At 44.0% G+C, this 23,894-nt stretch overlaps 3 protein-coding genes across 3 annotated transcripts; all 3 read right to left on the bottom strand.

Moving 5' to 3' along the window:
• Nucleotides 1–6,045: 6,045 nt before the first annotated feature.
• On the bottom strand, nucleotides 6,046–9,503 carry LOC111256477 (F-box/FBD/LRR-repeat protein At3g26920-like). The gene is made up of 4 exons (XM_022824679.1): nucleotides 8,554–9,503; nucleotides 8,295–8,429; nucleotides 7,773–8,190; nucleotides 6,046–6,459 (listed from the first exon to the last, which is right to left on the bottom strand). Exons 1-3 carry the CDS (start codon nucleotides 9,427–9,429, stop codon nucleotides 7,816–7,818), a joined length of 1,386 nt encoding a protein of 461 aa, XP_022680414.1. The 5' UTR covers nucleotides 9,430–9,503; the 3' UTR covers nucleotides 6,046–6,459; nucleotides 7,773–7,815.
• Nucleotides 9,504–10,935: 1,432 nt separating this feature from the next.
• LOC101752936 (putative FBD-associated F-box protein At5g56690) lies at nucleotides 10,936–12,050 on the bottom strand. The gene is made up of 2 exons (XM_012843515.1): nucleotides 11,040–12,050; nucleotides 10,936–10,953 (listed from the first exon to the last, which is right to left on the bottom strand). Exons 1-2 carry the CDS (start codon nucleotides 12,048–12,050, stop codon nucleotides 10,936–10,938), a joined length of 1,029 nt encoding a protein of 342 aa, XP_012698969.1.
• A 1,520-nt stretch (nucleotides 12,051–13,570) lies between these two features.
• Nucleotides 13,571–14,775, bottom strand: LOC111256242. The gene is made up of 2 exons (XM_022823907.1): nucleotides 14,122–14,775; nucleotides 13,571–14,008 (listed from the first exon to the last, which is right to left on the bottom strand). Exons 1-2 carry the CDS (start codon nucleotides 14,578–14,580, stop codon nucleotides 13,571–13,573), a joined length of 897 nt encoding a protein of 298 aa, XP_022679642.1. The 5' UTR covers nucleotides 14,581–14,775.
• Between the last annotated feature and the right edge of the window lie 9,119 nt (nucleotides 14,776–23,894).

The following is a 23,894-nucleotide window of genomic DNA, read 5'->3' as shown; positions in this document are numbered from 1 at the left end:
TATTGAAAAGTACAAGACAAGACTTGTGGCCAAGCGTTACACCCAGAAAGAAGGCGAAGATTATTTTGATACTTACTCACCACTTGCTAGATTGACCACGATTCGAGTACTACTATCCTTAGCTACCTCACAAGGGCTTCTCATCCATCAGATGGATGTTAAGACAGCCTTCCTTAATGGAGAGTTAGATGAGGAAATTTATATGGATCAGCCTGATGGTTATGTAGTAGAAGGTCATGAAGGAAAGGTGCACAAGTTGTTAAAATCTTTGTATGGTCTGAAACAAGCTCCTAAGCAATAGCATGAGAAGTTTGACAAGACTCTCAAGTCAGCCGACTTTGTTGTGAATGAAGCCGACAAGTGCGTATCTACCATTTTGGTGGGGAAAAAGGAGTGATCTTGTGTTTGTATATTGATGACATATTGATCTTTGATACCAATCTCAATGTGATTGAGGAGGTTAAGAGATTTTTGTCTCAAAGTTTTGAGATGAAAGATATGGGAGTGGCTGATCTAATTTTGAACCTGAGAGAAGGTAATGGTGGGATTACACTTTTGCAATCCCATTATGTGGAGAAGATCTTGAGTTGCTTTGGTTATAGTGACTGCAAGCCTGCTCCCACGCCTTACAATTCCAGTGTGATATTGCGGAAAAACTGTAGAATCGCAAGGGATCAATTGAGATATTTTCAAATCATTGGCTCGCTAATGTATCTAGCCAGCGCTACGAGGCCTGACATCTCATTTGCTGTGAGCAAACTCAGCAGATTTGTCTCAAATCCTGGAGATGATCACTGCCATGCTCTTGAGAGAGTAATGCGCTATCTAATAGGCACAACGAGTTATGGAATTCATTATGCTGGGTATCCTAGGGTACGGGAAGGCTATAGTGACTCAAACTGGATATCAGATGCTGATGAGATAAAAACCACAAGTGGATATGTGTTCATGCTTGGAGGTGGTGCTGTTTCTTGGAAGTCTTGCAAGCAAACCATCTTAACGAGGTCAACAATGGAAGCAGAACTCATAGCACTGGATACCACCATAGTTGAGGCTGAATGGCTTCGTGATCTTTTGTCGGATTTGCCAGTGGTTGGGAAACTGATACCAGCTATTCTAATGAACTGTGATAATCAAATAGTGATTGCCAAGGTGAACAGTTCTAAGGATAATATGAAGTCATCAAGACATGTGAAGAGGCGACTGAAGTCTGTCAGAAAGATGAGAAACTCCGGAGTGGTAGCACTGGACTATGTCCAAACAGCTAAAAATCTGGTAGATCAATTCACGAAAGGTCTTTCACAAAATGTGATAGACGAGGCATCGAGGGAGATGGGAATGAGACCCACATGAGAGTTAAGTCATAGTGGTAACCTATTCTATTTGATCGGAGATCCTGTGAACTAGAATGGTGAAACAAGCTATTTGACTAACTGAGAAGGGGAGTACTATTGTAGGAACCCACTCCGTTGGAGATGCAATCTTATCTAAATTTGCATGGCAGGTTGGTAAACACCTTAATATGATCCGAGTGGCTTAAGCAAAGATGTTAATCTGCAGAAACATCTTTAGAGGAACACACCTATATGAGTTTGATTGTTAGTCACAGTCTATGAGATTGGGTAATCTCTAGAGACTCATGAAAGGCCCAAAAGTAAGACTTACATGCTTCAACAAGAGGAGATGCATTTTGCAGCCTAGTATCGGTAAAGGACTTAAGTGAAACTTGCTTGCACAAAACTGACAATTCAAGGTATAGTCCATTGTTCAGTTGTGGATAAATGTAGCTTATGTTCTAGGTGGATGTTCAACCTTATTCATGTCTCCATCGAAACACTGGTATATCCAACAGCAATGGAGCAAATTCCCAAATGAGCCTTGGAATTTGGTGGGGATTGTTAGCATAATTGGGTTTTTGGCCCATTATTTAATTGATCAAATATATCCCAAGGCCCATTAGTGGTGGTAGTTACAAATAGAATAAAACCAACTTGGAAGTTGAGAGGATCTATAACCAACTTATAAGGTGGAGCCGTGCTGCACATGTTGACAAGTTGAGGGAGGGATGGCAGGATGCCACACACGCGCGCGCTCGCTCTCATCACCAAGCCGTGCCATGCCGAGCCGAGCCGAGACGCGACGTGACATGACTGGACGTGATGTGATGTGTGGGCTTGGTCAGGTTTTGCAATTTTTGATCATAGTTGATGAAAAGTAACGGACACACATTTAGTGACTAGTAATTGATGATTGAATAGTTGATAACAAATGACTAGTAACTGCTGACTGCTAATGGCTGGCAGTTACTAGAAACTGACCATTTGATTGCTGCATTAACCTGGGCATCCAAGGGTCTTCTGGTGCCTACAAGAGAGGTGCTACTTCTCCTTCTTTCGTACACGAAAACACAAACCACCAGAGCTTTCCTCCACTGTTGCGCTACATTTTTGCTGTCTCCATTCCGGTGATCTGTGTGCACGGATTTCGCTGGAAGAGAAGACCTTCGAAGTTGCGCCCTTTGCCAGAGACTCTGCACCCGAGGAGTATTAGGGTGATCAAGCTTTTGGGGAGCGCATCTGCGCGACTGCTTGCTGTGCACATTTTACTTCCTGAAGGCGCAAATGCATTGCGTTCACCTGCACAGCATCAACCTCTAATCACCTACTTCGAACAAACTCAACTAATGATGTTGGGTAATGGCGTATCTGATTTCTCCAGAACTAGCCCCGCCTTAGGGTAGTCCCTTATGAACGTCCTGATTCAGTTCTTGCGTTTCATAGTATCTATTGCATGCTTTATGTTCATTGCAAATACAATAGATCAAGTTCCTATTTATGCTATCCTTATTGTCATATTTTATTCTATATTTCGGATTAAAATTAATCGCAAAATGCCTCTAATTCCAACAGTGGAAGTGGATCTCGAGCTCCTGGATGTTGTTGACGTAGGGAAACCGGAGCCAGCCATGCCATGGCCCAGCTGTCGGAGCGGATAGAGAAGCGGCGGCCGGGACCTGGGTGCAAGGAGAGGATGCGGGAGATGCCGTCGAGAGGAATTGTTGGGTCGTCCTCGTAGATGACAACGCCGACGTTGAGGGGAGCGGAGCGCCAGCTGTGGCGCCACCGGGAGGAGAGGACCTGCGTGCGGGCACCGTCTTTGGTGGGGAGGAGGGAAAAGATGTTGCCAAGGACGCAGTCCGGGAGGCGGCTGATGCGGTGGATGAGCTCTTGTTCTTCCTCCAGCCTCCTCTTCTTGGCTCTCGTGGTCACCCCCATGGCGCTGGCGGCGCGGCTTGGCAGGTGGGGAAGAAAGACGGCCGCTCCCGCGAAGTACACTGATGTAGTTCGGCTTCTGCGAATGCTTTTCTGGCCCAATCATTTTTTTTGCCCACCGCAGCTCTAATTTCTGGCCCAATCACACGTTGACGACGGCCGCCATGTCAATGTGTTGCCAGACGATGACCGAAACCCTTGACTGGCCGATCACCATCTTCATGGATCAATTAATCGGTCAAATTAAATATTCAAAACACAACATTGCTCAATCACATGATCACCCATACGAGAGGTGTCAAATTTAGTTGCCAATATATGCACTCTATTTTCTTTTTGGCAAAGTTTGCATGCCAAAAGTAATTGTAGCCTGCTATTCCTGAAGATGATGATCAATTCAACAGTTATCAGCTATACTTGATCTTACGGTGATAAATAAATATCAGCCATGAACAGTCTATGTACTTCCTTTAAGCATGCTCTAGTCATACTTTTCTAAATGTATAGAGATAATGTATAAGTTTGAAACGATGTATGCTTTTAATATTTCAAATAAACTGTTATACGTAAACCGGAAAAACTATGGTAATCCATGGTTTGCTACAATTCATACACTAGTAGAGAACTCACCTTCCATGCGTCCCATTTTGTCCCGGTTTAAAGTTGGCCCGGGACAAAAGTTTCACCAACCGGGACTAAAGCTCGGTCATTGGTGGGGGGCTCACCAACCGCGACCTTTTATCCCGGTTGCAAAGGCTAGTGGAAAAAAAAAAGACCCTGAGAGGCCTTTTATCCCAGTTTGAAACACCAACCGGGATAAAAGACCCGCCCTTTTATCCCGGTTGGTAACACCAACCGGGATAAAAGGGTCGAGAGCTTTTATCCCGGTTTGTAATACCAACCGGGATAAAAGAGTCTTTTATCCCGGTTTGTAATACCAACCGGGATAAAAGAGTCTTTTATCCTGGTTGGTGTTTCAAACTGGGATAAAAGGGGAGGGGGGGGTCTTTTATCCCGGTTGCTCATGAAGGTGGAAGTTAGAATGATGCTGGTACCTGAAAAGTTGTGGTGCCAAACTGGAGCCTGGGGGATATGCTAGAAAGCTTCCCCAAAATTTTCAATTTCGGCGCAGATATTACCGAGATGTCCATCTCCCTGCCTTTGAAAATTAGTAATCTTTCTAGAGATGGGGCATCCTCGATGATGAGCTACCTCAACCTGTCGTCTCCCCAAAGAGAACACACACCGATGCTTCTGAGGCTGTGGACATGATCTGGACTCGAGGGAAGCCATTGGTGTCTTTTAGCAGCAAGCTCTCAAGGACAGAGCAGCCCGCGAGCAAGGCATGAAGAGAGGTCTCTGAGATTCTGACACTCACAAGGCTCAGCTGGTTGAGAAGCTGGTTGAGCTCTCTGCTAGCAATATTGCTGTTTCCACAATCCGGGAAGACGCATCCTTCGAAGCTGGCGACGGCGAGGGTGGAGGAGAAGCGGAGCACCGATGGCGGCAGCGGCTTAGTCCCCCAGCGCAATTGGTTACTTATAAACACGAAAGGAACCATATTCATTTCTTCACCTGCATTGCAAGTTGAAGTTCAGGGGTAAACATCCCTGGGTGGGGGCCTCCTATCTATCTTCCATGCGATAGAAACTCTAGTGATTGCACAGCCCACGGAAGCCCAGTATAGCAGCAGCACACGGCCCGCTAACTAGAGAGCAGCAGTACGCCTTGCACGTAGAAAAAAAATCGCTAGTGCTCACTCCTTCCGGAAGATGGATAGGAATTCCGTCCCCACGTGTCCTAGTCTTACCAGCCCAATATGACTTGACAGCATCATTGATGCCAAAAAGGCTTTCTATTTTCCAGTCAGTTTGAGGCACCAGCTCTTGACACCAAAAAGGATCAAATTAGCATTTGCAGTACATATCAAAGAAGGAAACTACGGAAATGCGCTTAAAGTGATAATCCGGCCGCCTTGGTCTTTGGGTGCATACAACACTTTGATCATGTCCTGATATATGTAAAATTCCATGCGCATTTTTGGACTAGAGAAGCCACCTGGCACAACTCTTTGGCCATGCTTTCAGTAACTGAATAATCGAAAGTTACCATCATCTTTTCCAATACGGTCGCCCATTTGAATAGCTGCTTCACAAATGTAGCCTCATGTTCAGATCCTCTCAACCGAGTGATTTCTACTTCTTGGAGGCGATTCAACAAGAGTTGCTCGGCTCTCCAGTTTCGTTGCTCGCCACATATGCAACCTGATGGGCATGTAGTTTGTGCCTGGAACAAGGTATTAACCTTTTGAGATTAACTGATACTGTTGGATTGGAATATAAAGACAGGAAATTTGAACAATATCGGATTGCCCAAATATGCAACCAAAGCCAACAATATTTGCAAAAGGATCCCTCCTGGACACCAGTTTGAAGCAGTCAGTTTGCAGAATATAATACGATTGCCCTATCTAAGAGAAAATGGTATAGGGGGTATGATTATGCTGTCAATAATATTAAAGAAGATTTTCAATCCACCATAGGGTTTAGGTTATCCGATGGAAGTACAGAAACTTCAACAAGTTAGGGGCATTTGAGAAATTATTGCCAGTGTTTTTTTATGTACCAACGCATATATGCTATTATTTCCTAACTCCTAATTCTGTTATCAAGATCAAGCCTCACATGCAACAATGCTGTTAACTTCATGCTCGATCGCTGCAATGTATTATTTTTAATGAAAGGCTGACGTATATTTCAAAAAGGCTGACAGTAACTTAAAAATAACACAAATTTGCAATCCAAATAGTGAAACACTCAGTTAAAACCCAAAACTATTGCCATTAGTGTTACAGAATGCAACTCAATTCGTTTTGCAAAGCCCCAAAGGGGATAAAGAGTTGTAGGTACATGGGCTATCATATCATTGCAAGGTTTCAGTACGTTGGCACACAGTCACAGCATACCGCACCAAGCTCAGAGGGGCTTTAGATCACAAGGTACTAGTAGCGGTTAGTTCCTTGACAATGCTAACCGCCAACTTTTGCAGCAGTCCCAACCGACTGAAGAGTCAAATTACAAAAGAAACATCTTGTTCAGATCCCTCGTGGATTTCTCTTCATCGAGGAGATGAGTTCCATGGTTTTCATGACTGGCCACAAATACGAAAGCTGATGAGAATGCAGTTCCTGCAAAGAGGACCAAATCTTACTAAAATTAACAGATAAAACATCATTGTCAGATCCTTTGAACTCATGAATTTCTACTTTTCAGATATGTTGGCAAAAGCTAAGAGCAATTCCAGCAAGGGTCCTACTCAAACCCCTGCTCAAAAGTAGAGGCCGAGGGCGAAAAAACCCACTCCAAAAGGATCCCTACTTGGGTCCTTACTCTAGAGAGGACCCTACTTTTCCCCTCCCCTCCTCCCACGGGTGGCTAGGGAGGCCCCTACTTTTCTGTTGCAGTCGTTTTCCTCCCGCCTGTCTTGCCTTCGCTCGTACGGCTGGAGCACCGCCGCCGCTCGAGAGCTCCGCCACTTTCCAAATCGCAACCGGCAGTCATCTCCCCTCCCCCTCCTCTAGATCTACCTTCCCAAGAACGCCACCATCACGCGCGCCTCTTCCTTAACGGACCTTGGCCTATGTGGTCGTCGGCACAGCCCAGCCGAATCCAGTCAAGCCGCCCGTGCCACTCTCCCTCAAGCTCGCGATGGAGCTCCTCCTAGTTCGTCCTTTAGCGTGCGTGCCCCAGATCCCACGAGGACGGGTTGGTGGGAGAACTCAAGCTTCAGGTAGCCAATGGAGAGCTCGAGGCCGAAGCAATGGAGGGAGAGCTCTTGGCAGCGGCGGAGCTCATGCTCCTATCGCGAGCGGGCCGACTGCGCCGGCTCCAAGCACATCTGCTCCCACCGCCAGCAAAGCTCGCCCATGGCCCGACCGAGCCGTTTTGGCCGGCGTAGAGGCAAGCAACACCCTGAGCTCGTCAATTTAGGTAGAGAGGAAGAGTGCCACAGAGAGAGAGAGAGAGAGAGCAGAGGAAGAAGATAGATGAAAGGACACCGACAGATGGACCCTACCTATAAGACCAATAGTAGGGGCTGAGCAGTAGGGGTTGTTGCTGGAGTTGATGGTGAAAATTACAGCCCCAAAAAGTTGGAAGAGCCCCTGCTCCTACTTAGAAAAGTAGGGATCTCAAGTATAGACTATTGCTGGAGTTGCTCTAACAAATTGCAGAACTATGACTGTTATTGCTAAAATAACTTCTTGTTTTACTATCTGGTTTACCGCAAAGAACGTTGGCTAAAATTACAACTGAATCTTCAGGCATAAACCATTTTGGTTATGCGTGGTTCTATCAATAGCTCATATAGAGAAGCTATAAACTTCAGGTTGGTAGGGCAACTAGCAGACCAGGAGTTGGTGTGCCAAGAAATGCATATGTAGATTGCATTCCATCACTTCCATGTTGACTCAAGTCTTAGAAAAGAAAAGGATAGCATTACCTCCAAGTCAGGAGAAGAGGGTTTTTATGGTCGTCGTAAGGAATCATGTCCAATTATGAAGCTTTACAAAGGGGTCAGCTGTTAACAAATCATGTACTTGCCCCGCAAACTCAATGGAAAGCATCAAAGAGCAGCTGTTTTTAGCCACAAAATCAAACTGTATGACCCTTGAAGCTTTTTTTATTTGGAGCAGTCCATGCTGTTTCTCAATCCATGCGGTGCTGGGATTTTGATCAAATAACTCAAACCTCATTGACTGTAGCATTCTCGCATTCAAAACAAAGAACTTGGCAAAGTTAACATGTGATGTGTTGCCCCGATAGTTTGTCAACACAATTTTCTTCAGATGAATTTCAATGGTACCAATAAGATTCTTGTATTTATGACACCAAGTATTTTTCTTCCCTGCTTTCTGTGTCTGAAAAGGCAAAATGAACATGACAATAGTAATGACCTAGCATTAGAATGGAGGAAAAAGAATGCAGAGGACACCTCCCTATTATGGAGGAAAAGTTTAATCACCTCGATGTACAACTTCTCTAAGCAGGGGAAGCATTTCAACAAGTTAATAACCATATCCAAACAAAGATCCGGCTGGGTTAAAGCTAAGACCTTCATGCTGTGAACCACCGTCGTCGAGCTAGGAATGCATGATCTCTGAGTAAAGCACGTACATAATACAAAGTTTAACATCATGATCAGACAAGGGGACTTTGATTGTTTGTTCGAAAAAAGGGTCTTGGATCCGTCACGAATATTAAAGTGACAAGGGAGGTGATACCTGAAAAGCTGTTCTACCAAACAGAAAAGTTGTGCTGCCAACGTAGTGTCTGAGGTTGTAAACACTATGTAGTGCCAAAACATGCAATTGTGGTGCCGAGACAACGGTGACTTCCATGCCAGAACCATTTTCAAAACAAAGCAACCTTTCTAGATATGGGGCATCCTTGATGATGAGTTGTTGCAAACTGGTGTGTCCATCACGATAAAAAGTACGAAGAAAACCAATGCTTCTAAGGTTCTGGGACACAATTTGGACGCGAGAGCAGCCCGAGATGTTAGTTAGCAGCAAGCTTTGAAGGGTAGGGCAGGCCGCGAGCAAGGCATTGAAAGAAGTTTCCGAGATTCTGACATCAAAAAGGCTTAGCTGCTTGAGAAGTGGCAAGTGAAGCGGGCTGGCGCTGTTTCCTTCCGGGAAAGCGCAGCAGCCGAAGCTGGCGGCGCGAAGGGTGGACGAGAAGAGGTGTACTGATGCCGGCAGCGGCGGATTTTGAAGCGGACTGCCGAGGTGGAACTCGAGCACCTGGAGGCTGTTGAGGGCGGGGGACCGGAGCCACCGGTCCAGGGTCGCGGAGCGGTCGCTGGGGTCGAGGTAGGGGAACTGAGTGCAGAAGCGGCGGCCGGGGCCCTGATGCGCGGAGAGGATGCGCGAGACGTAGGCGATGCTGATTTCGAGGTTGAGAGGAGCCGAGCGCCAGATGGGGCGCCAGCGGGAGGAGAGTACCTGCGTGCGGGCGCCATCCTTGGTGGGAAGGAAGGAGACGATGTTGCCGAGGACGTCGTCCGGGAGGCGGCTGATGCGGTCGACGAGCTCTTCCTTTCCATCCTCGTCAAGCCTTGCCCTCCTCTCCCTCTTGGCTCCGGCGGGCATCGCCATGGGATTGGGGAATCGGAGTGGGAGCTGTCGGGGGTCAACGCGATTTTTCCCCCAAGCACACGCTATTGATACCGTGTGGTGCTATTGATCTCTTCGTCCCCAAATTAATGGAGGGAGCACAAGTGGATTAATAAAGTTTTGGATGCAATAAACAAATACTCCAGCCAGCGGATTGTTTTTTAATAGACAAGAACGTTCTAGAGGTGCGACGGGTTAATTAGAGATTTATAGTAACTTATCACGTAGAGAGAGAAAAGCTAGCGTTGTAATTGTTTTCCGAGAGAGAGGCGTTGCATTTGACTTATAGATCATGAGGGGGGCTGGCATGGCTCATATCACATTCCAAAGATGAAAATTACAGATCAAGATGATGAAGGGCTTGAGCACACCAAAGCCTTATGGCATCTTTGAAGCACTTTGAAGATTCAGCCAGATAAAATACTCGAAGAGTACTAGAACTACTCAGTGAGGATTTGAAAAGTACTTGAAGGTTGCTGGATGAAGCGCTCGGAGGCTTGTTTGGGATAGATACTCAGTGAGGATCTGAAAAGTACTTGAGGGTTTCAGATACTTTCGCCTCATCTCTTCGTCCAGGCACCGATGAAATTAATGGAGGATGCCCGAGTGATATATAACTTAGTTCAGCAGATGCTGTCACATGGACGCAAATGACGAGGGAAGCTAGCGTTGCATTTGACTTTGTGGGCTATACACATGTATCCTCGAGGAAGTTGCCAACCGTAGCACAGTACACATACGCAAGACGGTGTTTTTTTTTCCAAATATAATAAATATAGATACACAAACTAGTAATAACAAGTGATCCAGGCGGCAGATTGTTTTTTTAATGAAATCAGCTAGGGAAACTCCTACCTATTTTTTTAAATTTTAGACTCGTATAATTCGCTCCCACGTGAAGTCGTAATTCGCGAACCCGGACCTGCTTCGGTACGTGCTCTAACCACTTGGCATATTGTTATCTATGAATAGGACTAATGTGCTAATTAATTAAGCAAGCTTCATTGTTCATCCCGGTTGGCGGACATGATTGTTTGTCTCAACTTGGCCGTATAGACCAACTTAGTAATCTATACTGATATATGAGCTTGGAATTGGAAGAGAGGTAAGCAAGAGGCGGAGAGTGTCGCCCTCGTTAGAAGCGTTGACAGTATTTGAAGTGGATTACATCAATTCCTTGATTAGCTTCCCAGTACAAGCAACCGGCCGGTTTATATTGGAAAAGAAGGATAATTGAGTGTGATCAGTAAAGTCGCAAAGCAAAACAAGTGAGAATATTTCAACATGAATACCACGAGGACAAGTGATATACATAACTCTACATATATATCGCATTCAGAAAACAGTAAAGTTTGCTTCAATGTAAAGTTTTTCTAAACAAAGAATCATATGCATGGCTGAGCGAATTCTACAGTGTGGTAGCCTAGGTCCTAGGACCATTCTTGGTGGGCATGTCACAGAAAAATGGACGGATCTTGCTATCCAATTTCAAACAGCTGTACCCAGCTGGTAATCAAAGATGTTACAATGACATATCAGTATGATACTATGTACGATGGCATAATTTCAGATAAGAGAATAAGCAATCTCACCCGCATATATGCCAGTGTGAGAAAAAGGGTTTCAATGGCCTCAAAGCGCTGCAAGAGCGTTGAACAAGAGTGGTTGTGACTAAGGCGATCTTGTCCATATACAAGATAAAATGTGCCCAGCCATCGGAGATGTGCCATCTTGCCAAGATGGACGGAGCTTGGATCATACGCATCTTTCCACTCGAGGCTCACCAGCTGAGGGGCTGAGATGTTTGCAACCGGTTGAGTGTCATCGTTGCGAAAGCAGTATATCACAGTTAGCTCCGTGAGCGCCGGCGCCACAACAGTGACCTGCCACAACCCGCGCAGGTTCCTGAGCTCCATTTGCAGCAGCGACACCGAGTTGATGGTGAGATCGCCCAGTCCACGGGAGTCGTCGACGGTGAGCCTCTGCAGGCACGGGCACCGTGGCGAGGACATGGCGTCGCCGAGCGTGCACGGGCCGTGGAACCGGACGCAGCTCAGGTAGATCCCTGTGAGCCGGGCGAAGACGCCGGTGGGTGGCATGGCGATGGCGAGGCCGTGGAACCCCAGGATGAGGGAGATCGAGGTGGCCTTCTCGAAGCAGGGGAGCTCAAAGGCGCCTCTTTGCGCGGCCTCCCCCTCCTCCTCCCCGGCGTCTTTCCCCGGATCAAATGTGAGAAGGGTTAGGTCGCCGGAGACGCGGCGCGCGGCGGCGGGTAGCCAGATCGCCAGGGATTCGGGGGTGGCGCCCCCGGCCCCGACGAGGAGGTCGCGGAGGGGCTCCTCGTGGGTGTCGAGGGTGTCGCGGAAGCGGTGGGGCTCGGGGGCGACGGGGAAGCAGAGCTTCGGGAGGAGAGCCCAGACGCGGCGCCAGCGGCGGGAGAGGACGCTGGTTCGGGCGGCGACGGTGGTGTCGAGGCGGAGGAGGATGAGGACGAGGACGTCGTCGGGGAGCGCGCTGAGGCAGTCCTCGCCGCCGCCGGCATCGCCGGAGGAGAGCTTCGCACGCTTGGGGGCGCCCTCGCTGTCTCCGCCGCTCAGCTCCATCGAGATTCGAGAGTGGGGAACGGAATGGAATTTTTAGCATTTCGCTGTAGAATTTGGGAAAAATTTCAGAATTTGCGACTGATTTGGCGTGGTTCACAAAATTTTTCGTGCGCCAGCTGGTATTCCCTTTTTAACCCTTTGTTCTTTGGAAAACTCCAAATCACCCCTAAACTTTGCTTTGGATCATCACACTAAGAAATCATCAATACCGAACTTTAACTTGTCTAATCATTCATCCTTGTATTTAACCAGTGGGTTTGATGACATGATGTATGAAATTGGAAACCTTGACCACATCCAGCCTCTCGAAGATTGGCGGAGAAGGGCTATGGTATTGACAAAGTGACCATAATACCATAACTATAGTGAATTTTGGTCCACATGAAAAAGATTTTCTTTTAAAAAAATATAAGAATGGCACATTACATTCTAGGTGCGGAGTGAAAGGTGTACAACCTGATGGTGAATCATGGATTTAATGGTAAGTTCTGAAATTCTCTTGGAGATCAAAATGCTTTTGCACTAAGAATTATCGGAAGTTCAAAATATAGATTTGAATCAACACTTCTGTAATATGACACATAGCACATAGGAGAAGATGTATATGCACAACCAGGGTTTTGTAAAATGGCATCACATGAAGGCATCTGTCAAGATTTATGGTAAGGGCAAATGAATTCGCAGTGATCCATAGAAATACGATGTCACTTCTCTTTAAAAAATATTTGATTGCACGAGCTATCCTGGAGGCAATCCGTACAACATGCTCTATTTGAAAAATCTTGATTACAATTGAAAAATTGAATAAAATGCTTATTATGGATGGGCAACAAGAAACAGTATTTCTAATCTTAGTATCTGAACATTACAATGTTTGTCAAAAGAACACTTAAAAGTTCCATGTGTAAGAAACACAACATTAATAAGCATAAACCATAAGGTAAATGGATTCCACATTTTTCAATGAGCTGCGTGCTAGCATTTTCATGTTGTCATGCACTGCAGCAGGCATCAAAATAGAAATTACGAAATTCTGATACACATATAACTCCATGGTTGATATTCTACTACTAGAAGTATTCATGTGCATATAACACGTACATTCTTGTGGTTACGATGCATCATTCTCCATGCATATTCCTGGCCTTGCTTTCAGTGGTTGATGACTCTGAAGTTTATCACCTTGTTCACTGCTGTTGCCCGATCAAATAGTCGCTTCACAAAAGAAACTTCATGTTCAGATCCTGTCAACTCATGGATTTCAATTTTTTTGAAGGTTACTCAGTTTTTCAGTGTGATTGTTGATCACAAACACAACCTGAAGGCCGTGGTAGCTTAATTAATGAAATTCTGTTGAACGAACACCTGACAGCAACAATCAATAGTAGTAACTATAAGTAATCAGAAAATCAACGCGCTACAGCCTACACAGTAAACAAAGCTCTATCAAAGTTCCATTTGTCAAGAGCTTCCCTTTGTGGTATCAATTTGAAGAAATGAGTCTGTTCAAGGAAGATATATCATTTACCATGTTCTTGTGCGCTGTTTAGGAGTTTATGTGCTTCCTTCACAAGAGAAGCAAAGAGCATGCAGCCATCAACCTCCGACATGATTTCCAAAGCCTCGGTCAGTTCTTCCTTGAAGTTATGTTCATTGAAATGTTGGACGAAGCTGGGCTTGGCTTGAACCATAGCTATCACCACCTGGCAGGTAAGCTTCGCTACTCTCAAACACTCAGCCGTGCATTGCTTGTTTAGTTTCAGTACCTCCGCGAGCTTCTTCACCAGTGCTGCATCTTCATGGATGGCACGAACAAAATCTTCTCTACTGATAATGTGTTCATTGCATATCACCACGACGAGGGATAACATGGCTGCCAACAAATTTCTTTCATCAGATTGCCTTTCATTGTTTGCACCTATGGTTGCACCTTTCATAGCTGTTATGTGATCGAACACCTGCAACAACATATAATTGTATCATGCATGATACAGACTGATGTAATTCATCTCTAGCCACCATTTTTATCTGTATGTAAATTATCGAAAGGAGTTAACGAATTACTCGTTACCTTGGTCAATAGGTTGATCTCATCTTGCTTGGAAAGTATACCAGCAACATTATTAGCATCTCTTGCAGCGCGAACGGGAAGCAATCTGGCGAGTGCTTCCCCTGCTTTTCCCCTCAGTCTGGTGTCTTTCTCTCTGTCTGCTTCTCCCACCACAGCATTGCCATCCTTCTCCTCAAGGAAGATGCGATGCAGGGTCTTGAAAAGCTTGTCGAGCATGCATTCAGACTCACCAAAAGCTGGTTTTGTGAAAGAACCATCAAAGGCTAACTCTGCCAGGACCTCCAGGACTTGTTCATGCAGTTCTTGGGCACCTTCACTGTCAGTCTCCAAAATAGCCACCAGATTGCTGACAGCTTCCTTGTTACCCGCCATCTCCTGGCGCAGCCTTGTGGCGCCATCACCAGGACTGGTAAGTAGCCTGTTCACCACTGTGAGTGACCTGCTTAGCATTTCAACCATTGTGTTGTCCCGCCTATTGCTGAGGAAGTTATGGCTGCTCACTGTTGATGTGATCTTAGAGAGCAGCCTTGGGTGTTTGGTTATCTCTGTACAGTTTTCTTCATCTTGTGTCAGCCTCTCAAGGATCTGCAGGCCTTGAGAAATCAGCAGTGGTGATGTGATATTAGAGAGCAGCCTTCGGTGTTTGCTTATCTCTGCACAGTTCTCTGCACGGTGATATTAGAGAGCCCCTCGAGAATCAGCAGGCCTTGAGAAACCAGTTCATATTCAGTTTGGTCCTTGATCTGCAGTACTGTGTCAGCACCATTTCGATCCTTTTTATCAGGAACATCACCGGTAGCAGATTGCTTATTACAGCTTTCAAGTAGGGAACAGATGCGTTGCAGTGTACCCGGGAAGTGAGCTATATTGAGGTCACTGGCAAGGTGTGCTAAAATCCTTGCGGCACGCTCTCTGTTCTCGACGTTATCAGCTGTACCTCTCCGACCAATCATGCCGATCAGATTCTGGATACAGCTCCTGGAAGATAGCAGCTCCTGTCTTACAGACTTATCCTTACTGAACAACTGGTCTAACACCCTTGCTCCCCATAGATGGTCATCCCCAAATGCAGACTCGAGCTTCTCTACACCGTATGCGATCAAGTTCCAATCGTCAGGCAGCTCCCCGTCCTTCCTGAACTTCCTAGTTGTTTCTGAATAGTAGCTGCGAACGATTGGTCTACACCTTTCTTCAAGCCCACAGTATTTTACCGTTGGTGAGATCAATCGATCATCCACAAAGTAAATGACTATGTAGTAGATGGCGAATAAACTCTGGATCAGAATTAGGCCATAGAAGATGTCCAGTGCGGCGTTCAGTTTTGATCTGTTGCCAATATCTCCACCTGCATCGCCATAATCTCGTCGTACAAGACGCCACACTGCGACCCCCAGGTTCACAAATGGCGAAAGAAGATAGAGCAGGATAAAACACGTGGCAAAAATAAACTTCAGTGCTAGCACCACACACAGCACGATTACAACCTTGTGCGCCTCGAACCATTTCTGTTGCCGGAGAGTATCAATGATGTCATCCTCTTCCCAATAAATTCCTTTACTGAGCTCGTTGTTAATAATTTCCGCCATCCTGCGTAATATGTTGGGTTAGTGAGGGAAAAGCTAAGGTTGTCTTTGTCTATAATATGACCATTAAAATTCAGGATATTGTATGTGTCACACAGAATTGGGACTGAGCTGCTTGCGGCAGCCACTCCACGGCTAATTACAAGGCATTTTTTTCTCTCTAGGAGTTGGAAGAGGTAGACACTCTAGCGGGAGAGCCACAACATAGTTCAAGAACAAATCACTATGCATTTTGCAAGTCTCTCATCGATCAGCCAACCGAGGGGCCATTAGAGGGCCATTAGAGTGAAAATTTGACATTAACGGCGACACAAGTTTTGACGGACGCAACGGCAATTAATGGCAGGCATACATAGAAGGAAAGCTAATGTATTACCTGCATGCCATGAGGAAGCTGAGTGCAGTGAGGACCCAGAACTCCTTGAGCTGGAGATCGTCGATGAAGCCTCCGAGAACCACGACGGTGGACCACAGCAACGCCAGGAATCCCAGAGCGCTTGCAATGTTCCCGTTGGCGGCCCGAAGCCTCACGTAGCTATTGATCATCAGCTCCTCCGGCCTTCCGACGTCCCCTTCCATGGTCCCCTTCCGATTGTCTGGTTTGCCTTTGGCAATGGTTTCGTACTGCTCTTGCTGCCCGAGTAATAGATAGCTTGACCGCTCCATTTCTGGGTCGCGTTAGTTCAGCAGATGCTGTCACATGGCCGCACATGACGAGGGAGCACAAGTGGCAATAGCTTCCACCCAAATTAAGTTTTGGATCCAGCGCCGCCGGATTGTTTTTAATAGACACAACTAAAGACAAGAACGTTCTAGCTAGAGACGGCGCATGCGACGGGACTGGTTAATTAGAGATTTATAGTAACTTACTACCTCCGTCCAAAAAAAAGAAAGCAACTCTCGCTTCCCGAGAAGTCAAATTTCAAGTTTGACCAAATTTATACAAAATAGTATTAACATTTATGATACAAAATAAATATTAATAGATTAATCATGTAATATATTTTCATACTAAATCTATTTGAAGATGCGAATGTTGGTACATTTTTTTTATAAATTTGGTCAAACTTGAAACCGTTTGATTTCTCGGGAAGAGAGAATTGCATGGGAGTATCACGTAGAGAGAGAAGCGTTGCATTTGACTTACATCCAGATCCCATGCATCCAGCACACATCCATGCACATATATAACACACATATTGCTCCAAGCACATAACGAGGGAGCACAAGCTTCCATCCAAATTAAAGTTTTGGATGCAATAATCCGCAATCCAAGGAGTTGACTCGTTGCAAATGGGCACGCTTGGTCAGCTGTGATGCTGAGCTGAGTATGTATGCATTATATATGTCATCATGTTGCATTGCACTACTATACCCGAGTAATAGATAGCTTGACCGCTCCATTTCTGGGTCGCGTTAATTAGTTCAGCAGATGCTGTCACAACATGCACATGTCAGCACATGATGAGGGAGCACAAGTGGCAATATAGCTTCCACTCAAATTAATAAGTTTTGGATGCAACAATCCGCCATCCCAAATTAAAGCTGTCACCTCCAAAATATTTGCAAACTATATACTCCCAGGACAATTTTAATGTCAAGTTTCATTTTGTTAGTTGTTTCCGAGGGTGCCACGTCATCAGTACGGAACTTCTAGCATTTCCGCATACTCCCTCCATCTCACAAATACTGTTCGTTTAGAAAATTCTAAACAAAATTATGCCTGCACGCTTGCAGTAATGTCAGACCATTAGCCTTCATTTATGTTAAAATTAAACACGCTTGCATGCACGCTTTCATTAATGTCAGACCAAATTATGTCAGACCTAGGTTGTTTAGTTTTTTTAAAACGAACCGGCAGAGGATACGGTTGTTTGTTTAGCGAGTAATAGAATTTATATGTCCAAGAGCCGCTCCCCTGCTGCTTTCTTGGTGCACTAAACGCACTAATATAAAAACGTGGTCCATGAATGTGAAAAATTATCCTAATTCATTCAAATAATTATAACTCCTCCATTTGATAGTCATATTTTCCAATTAAGTGCGGCCCAAGGGATTGTTTAGATCATATATTTTATTGGTAGGCATTGGTTACGAGGAACAGCTGTACCATTGTAAGAATCCTCAAATTAAAACAACTTAGATTTTCAATGGTACCCTAAAAATGTTGACAAGAAATTGATGATTCAGGGCCTGTTTGGATACACACTTCTAAAGATTAGGACTCCACTTTTAGGACACTTTTAGGACTTGTGCATCCAAACATGGGTCATAATAGTGCACTCATAAACTTTAGGAGGGCTATTTTTATTAGGTTCTTTTTCTCCTAAAAGTGGTCCCCAAACCCCCCTTTACCCCTGTTGCCCTCCCCAAGCATTTAATGACGTGAACAGTGCAGGAGCATTTAGAGGAGTAATTGGAGGTAAAAAAGTTATTTTCCCTCTAACATCCTAAATATTAGGATTCCATCCAAACAACCCTCTCCTAAATTTTAGGACTACTAATTTCTGAACCTAAACTTTAGGACAATTCTAAACTTTAGGAATTTGTATCCAAACAGGCCGTCAGTTCGTGAAAGAACTTCATACATTCTTAACATGGTTTGGCACTACATATGCTAGAGCTAAAGGCTAACCTCAAACTGTACACGTTAACCTATACAAGGATTTTATTTTTGGTAGAGAGCAAATGAATCAAGTGGACTTACAATTATAAAATAGTAACAATAATGGTACCTGCTTAAAAACAATATTACCAATATATCCACATTCCTATTAAACATGTCATATTCGACTTCCATGTTAAAATTAAACATATACTCTACATATATAATAATGTATTCAAGAATTTTGAATTCAAATCCAAATAGGTTAGAGCAATGACGTTTTGAAGGCCAAAACATCATACTAAATGTGAAAAAGAGAAAAAAAAATGGCTGCAAAAGACACAATAATTTATTTGGTCATAGGTGCATACCGTCTGGTTACACATCTCTTCTGGCGTGAACTGAGGAAAATGGACGTCTTCCCCTCCCTGGTGCCCAGTGTAATGGTACTCTTGCTTTCAAGAAGACGAGAGACACTTATTAAATGATATCTTTTACGGTACACAATACTACTCGAAAAGAACTCGTATGTAAGGATCCGACGGTTGACATTAATTGTATACTACTAAAACCTTAAGATGTAGTATAAGGAGTATAAATAAGTAGTTAGCGATACGATTGGAAATATGTAAAATAACGTTATTGAAATATATCGCTCGCAAGCGAACTGCGCTGGCGACTCGGCGGCGGAGGCGGCGAGGAAGAACGAGGTTAGGTACGACTCCAGAAGGGCCACCAGCGGCACTTCCATGACGACATCACCGTCGTCGTGCTGTTCCTCGACGGGTGCAAGTCCGGACCGGAGGACATCGATGGCACCTACGCGCCCATCGATGTCTTCTCCTGCAGCCCACCGACGACGACCACGAGAACCCGACCAGGCCCGTCCTGCGTTGAGGTTGATCTCGGATTCTTGGCTGGTGCTCCTCGTGCTATCCAGAGATTGATGAACATTCTTTCTTTCGGTGCTTGATCCGATCGCTCTCTAAACGAGAGGTACGCGTAAATCGAGCCGTTTCCCGTCCAAGGAGAATTTGCCTGCAAAGAAATGCTAGTATCGAGTCGAACATACTGTGTCGTAAACGTACTGTAAACCTTCATTAGTTCATTCTTTCGTTTTAAGAGAATGTGAATCTTCTACTGCACTCCAACGATCCTGCTTTCTAGTATCTGTTCTTCCCGGTGTTCTTCGTAGCCGCCGCGGGCGAGCTCCTTTAGACAGCGACGTGCTAATTACAATTTTACCCGTATCAAAAACAGCTTATACTCTATGCTACCACCTGGTAGTATTGTGCACTGTAAAAGAGCTCTATTAAATAGGCAACAAGATACTTATCTTGCAGGACACGTGTTTAAGAGTTGTGACTACACTCAAGGAACAAGATGCTTGCTTAAGGAGTGCAGGAAAGGTTTCAACACGTACTGTTGTAACTTTGGTTTGGTGGAAACGATAGTAGGAAAGAAACAATTGACCACTTTTGCTATATGACCACTTTGTGTATTGGGATGCACATGGACTGGCCATCAATTTGCTATATGGATGTCACGGATCTATTTAATCAGGATGCACGCATCCATCGATGACCTTAGTTTCTGGCCTTCTGGGTCGCTTCCGATCCTCAGCACACGGCTATTTCCCCTCAAAGCAGCTCTTTTTTCCAAAGTGCGCGAACATACCAGCCTCCCTATCACGTAACTCGTACAGGCACAAAGCAGCAGCTTTGTACGAAACCAAACAAAATATTGATAGTGAAATGGTGGTCCCACACCCACTTCATGCCCAGCAACTCTAAGCAAGAACCATAAAAGCTAGATCTAGCAGGTCTCTTCCGGCACCTCCCCTTCTGCTCGCCTCATGCCGCCAATCGCTCCCCAACGGCAGCTCCCTACTCCCGAGACCAAGCCCCATTTTTTTTTTCATACAAAAAATCCACACTTATTTGGAGACACCAAAATGGAGAACCTCAACCTACAGAGGATGCCGTTGTGAGGCGCTCTGACCTAAAGCTCCCAGCGTATCACTTCGATAGGACACGACTACATTATCAGCAAGAATTGGACATCTTAGTTCTGAAGCAAGAATAAAAATCACGTTTCGATCACACAGATAGCCCAGAACACGATTCAGAGATAAACCACAAACAAGTGCGTACCCTTTATCAGGCAGAGATCGATCAGTCACCCAGCCTTTTCCTATGTTGTCTTTAGGAGTTCCTGTGCTTCCTTCACGAGAGAAGCGAGAGACCTGGCAGGCTTGATCACCTCACGATCGTTCCCAGCGAAGAGCAGGCAGTCATCAACCTCTGACATGGTTTCCAAAGTCTCCGCCAGTGTTTCCTCGAAATTATGTTCATTGAAACGTTGGATGCAGCTGGGCTGGGCTTTAATCATAGCTACCACCACGTGGCATGTAAGCTTCACTACTTCCAAACACTCAGCCGTGCAGTGCTTGTTTACTTTTAGTATCTCCTTGAGCTTCTTCACCATTGTTTCATCTCCAGGGGTGGCACGAGCAAAATCTTCTCTACTCATAGCATTCTTGTTGCACATCACCACGGCGAGGGATAACATGGCTGCCATTGATTTTATTTCCTCGGATTGCTTCTCGATTGCATGAATGAGAATACGTAAAAGGGAGGCAACAAACACAGTTACTTCCATTTTACTAGGTAATATCAGCTTACTGAGCCCCTGCAACAACATAATTTAACAAAAAGGATCAGCAAAGTCATAACCATATCATACATGATACAGATTCATGCATGCAGCTCATCCCTGGTCTAAGAATGATGTTGTTTTATCTGTACATAAACTATTTGAAAGAACTCAATAATTAGATTGAACAAATTAAGGTGCCCCCCTGGAATTTCGTTTGTATATCTATCTAATGCAAGTACTAATTAGAAAATACAAATATTAAATATATTATGAAATGATATATAATTTGGATCAGAAGGGATACTAATGTTGACCCATTAAATGCATTTGAACTCTTGGGAAAAATATTCTACACTGCAGAAGTAAGATAATTTACTGACATTTGAGAGAATGGGAATAAGTTCAAAAGCGATGTAGAGGTAGAGTACATAGCGAGTTACCTCCGTCGGCAGGCTTTCAATTATTGTTAAAGCCTTTTTGGCTGCATCTGCATTTATTCCTATTTTACTAGATAGTATTTGATCATGCTCCTGCAACATGATTTAACACAAGAGATCAGCAGTGTTATAATCATATTTTATATGATACAGAATGATGCATTTCATCTCTAGTTGAAGGACTATGTTGTGTTATCTGTACATAGGTTATTGACAGGAGTTAATGAATTACTCGAACACAAGTTAAGATGGCCCCATGTGGTTTCATATGTATATCTATGCAAATACCCATTAGCAGCTTGGATGGATATCAATGACAAAACTGCCTAGCAAATAATAATATCACAATAATAAACTATCTTACAAAATGATATATAGTTTAGATCCAAATGGAGACTAATTTTGATACACTAAATGTGTTTGAACAGTTAAGGAAAATATTTCTACACTATAAAGGTATAAGAGAATTGATTGACATCTAAGAAATTGGGAATGGGATCAAAAGTGATTCAGAGATAGAGATAGCGAGTCAATAATTTACCTTGGTCACTAGGTTTTTCGTTTCTCTAGCAGCACTTACGGCTGCATCTGTATAGTTTCCCATTTTACTAGATAATATTTGATCGAGTGTCTGTAACAAACATAATTTAACACAACGGATCAGCAATCTTATAATCATATTATACATGATAAAGATTGACGCAAGTCATCTCTAGTAGAAGAAATATGTTGTTTTATTTATGCATAATTTATGGAAAGGAGTTAACTCATGTCTAGTCGAAGAAGGATGTCCTTTTATCTGTATTTAAATTATTGAAATGAGTTGATGAATTGCTTGAATAAATTAAGATGGTCCCTTGTAATTTTTATGCAAGTAGCAGCTAAGATGGATATTGATGACAAAATTGCCTAGAAAAAGTAATAATACTACAATTATAAATTATCTTACTACAATGACATATATTTGGATTGGAAAGGATACTAATGTTGGCGCACTAAATGTGTTTCAGTGTTTGAGGAAAATGATTCTAAACTACAAAAGTGAGAGAAATTTACTGCTGACAGATGAGACAATGGGGACAAGATCAAAAGCGATGTAGAGGCAGCAAGTTACCCCAATCACTAGGTTTTTCTTTTGTATAACAACCCTTTTGACTGCATCTTCAGTTTTTTCCATTTTACTAGATAATATTTGATCAAACACCTGCCGCAACATAATTTCACACAAGAGATCAGCAATCTTATAATGGTATTATACATGATACATGTTAAGTTATTGAAAGGAGTTAATGACTTACTTGAAGAAAAAAATTTAGATGCCCTCTTGTAATTTCTTATGTTCATCTATCTAATGCAAGTTCCAAATGCTCCCCCTATTTCAACAGGTGAGATGTTTAAGTTTTTTCTTTTTGTCCTAAGTCAAACATCTCTAAGTTTGACTGAATTTATAGAAAATGCATCAACATCTACAACACCAATAGTTTCACTAAATCTGCCATATAATATGCCTTGGTAGTTCATTTATTTGGTATCATAATTGTTAATATATTTTTATATAAACTTGATGAAAATTAGAAAGTTCGGGCAAAACTAAAACACCTTACATTTTGGAACGGAGGGATTAGCAGCTAAGTTGGATATTTATTATAGAAAAGAAATCCGAGAAACAAATAATACTAAAATTATAAACCACCCCCTCTGTTTTCAATGTATAATATTTAGGATAAGTTCCAAAACAGTGGTTGTATCTTTCTAAAATGGCATATAATTTGGACCTAGACCCACTATATACGTTTGAACTGTCCGGGAAATACTTGTATACACTACAGAAGTAAAAAGAAATTCACTGAGAAATTGCGAATAAAAAGATCAAAAGTGAGGCAGAGGTAGCGATCAGTTACCTTGGTCAATAGGTCGATTGCCTCTTGCTTGGAAAGTTTATCAGCAACCTTAACATCTGTTGCCGCGCCAAGGGGAAGCAGTCTGGCCAGCGCTTCCCCTGCTTTGCGCCTCAGTCTGGTGGCCTTATGTTCTCTGTCTGCTCGTTCTAGTTCGGCTATAGTACTGTCAGCCACGTCCACTGTAGCCATGTCCCCTGCAGTATTGCTGGCCTCTTTCTCAAGGAAGATTCGTACCAGGGCCTTTAAAAGCTTTTCGAAATCCAGTTTCTTGAAAGAATCATCAAAGGCTAACTCTGCCAGGATCTCCAGGGCTTGTTCATGCAGTTCTTGGGCACTTTCACTACTGTCAGCAAGCTCCAAAATAGCCATCAGGTTACTGGCGGCTTCCGTTTTACTTGCCAGCTCCTGGCGCAGCCTTGTGGCGCCGTCTCCAGGGCTGCTAAGTAGCCTGCTCACCACTGTGAGTGACTTGTTTAGCATTCCAACCATTTTTTTGTCCCGTGCATTGCTGAGGAAGTCATGGCTGCTCAGTGGCGATGTAATCTTAGCGACCAGCCGTTGGTGTCTGCTGATCTCCGTGCAGTTTCCT

Source organism: Setaria italica, chromosome II, assembly GCF_000263155.2.
Source record: "Setaria italica strain Yugu1 chromosome II, Setaria_italica_v2.0, whole genome shotgun sequence".
Classification (NCBI taxonomy): Eukaryota; Viridiplantae; Streptophyta; class Magnoliopsida; order Poales; family Poaceae; genus Setaria; species Setaria italica.
This window is presented reverse-complemented; position numbering and strand designations above follow the sequence as displayed.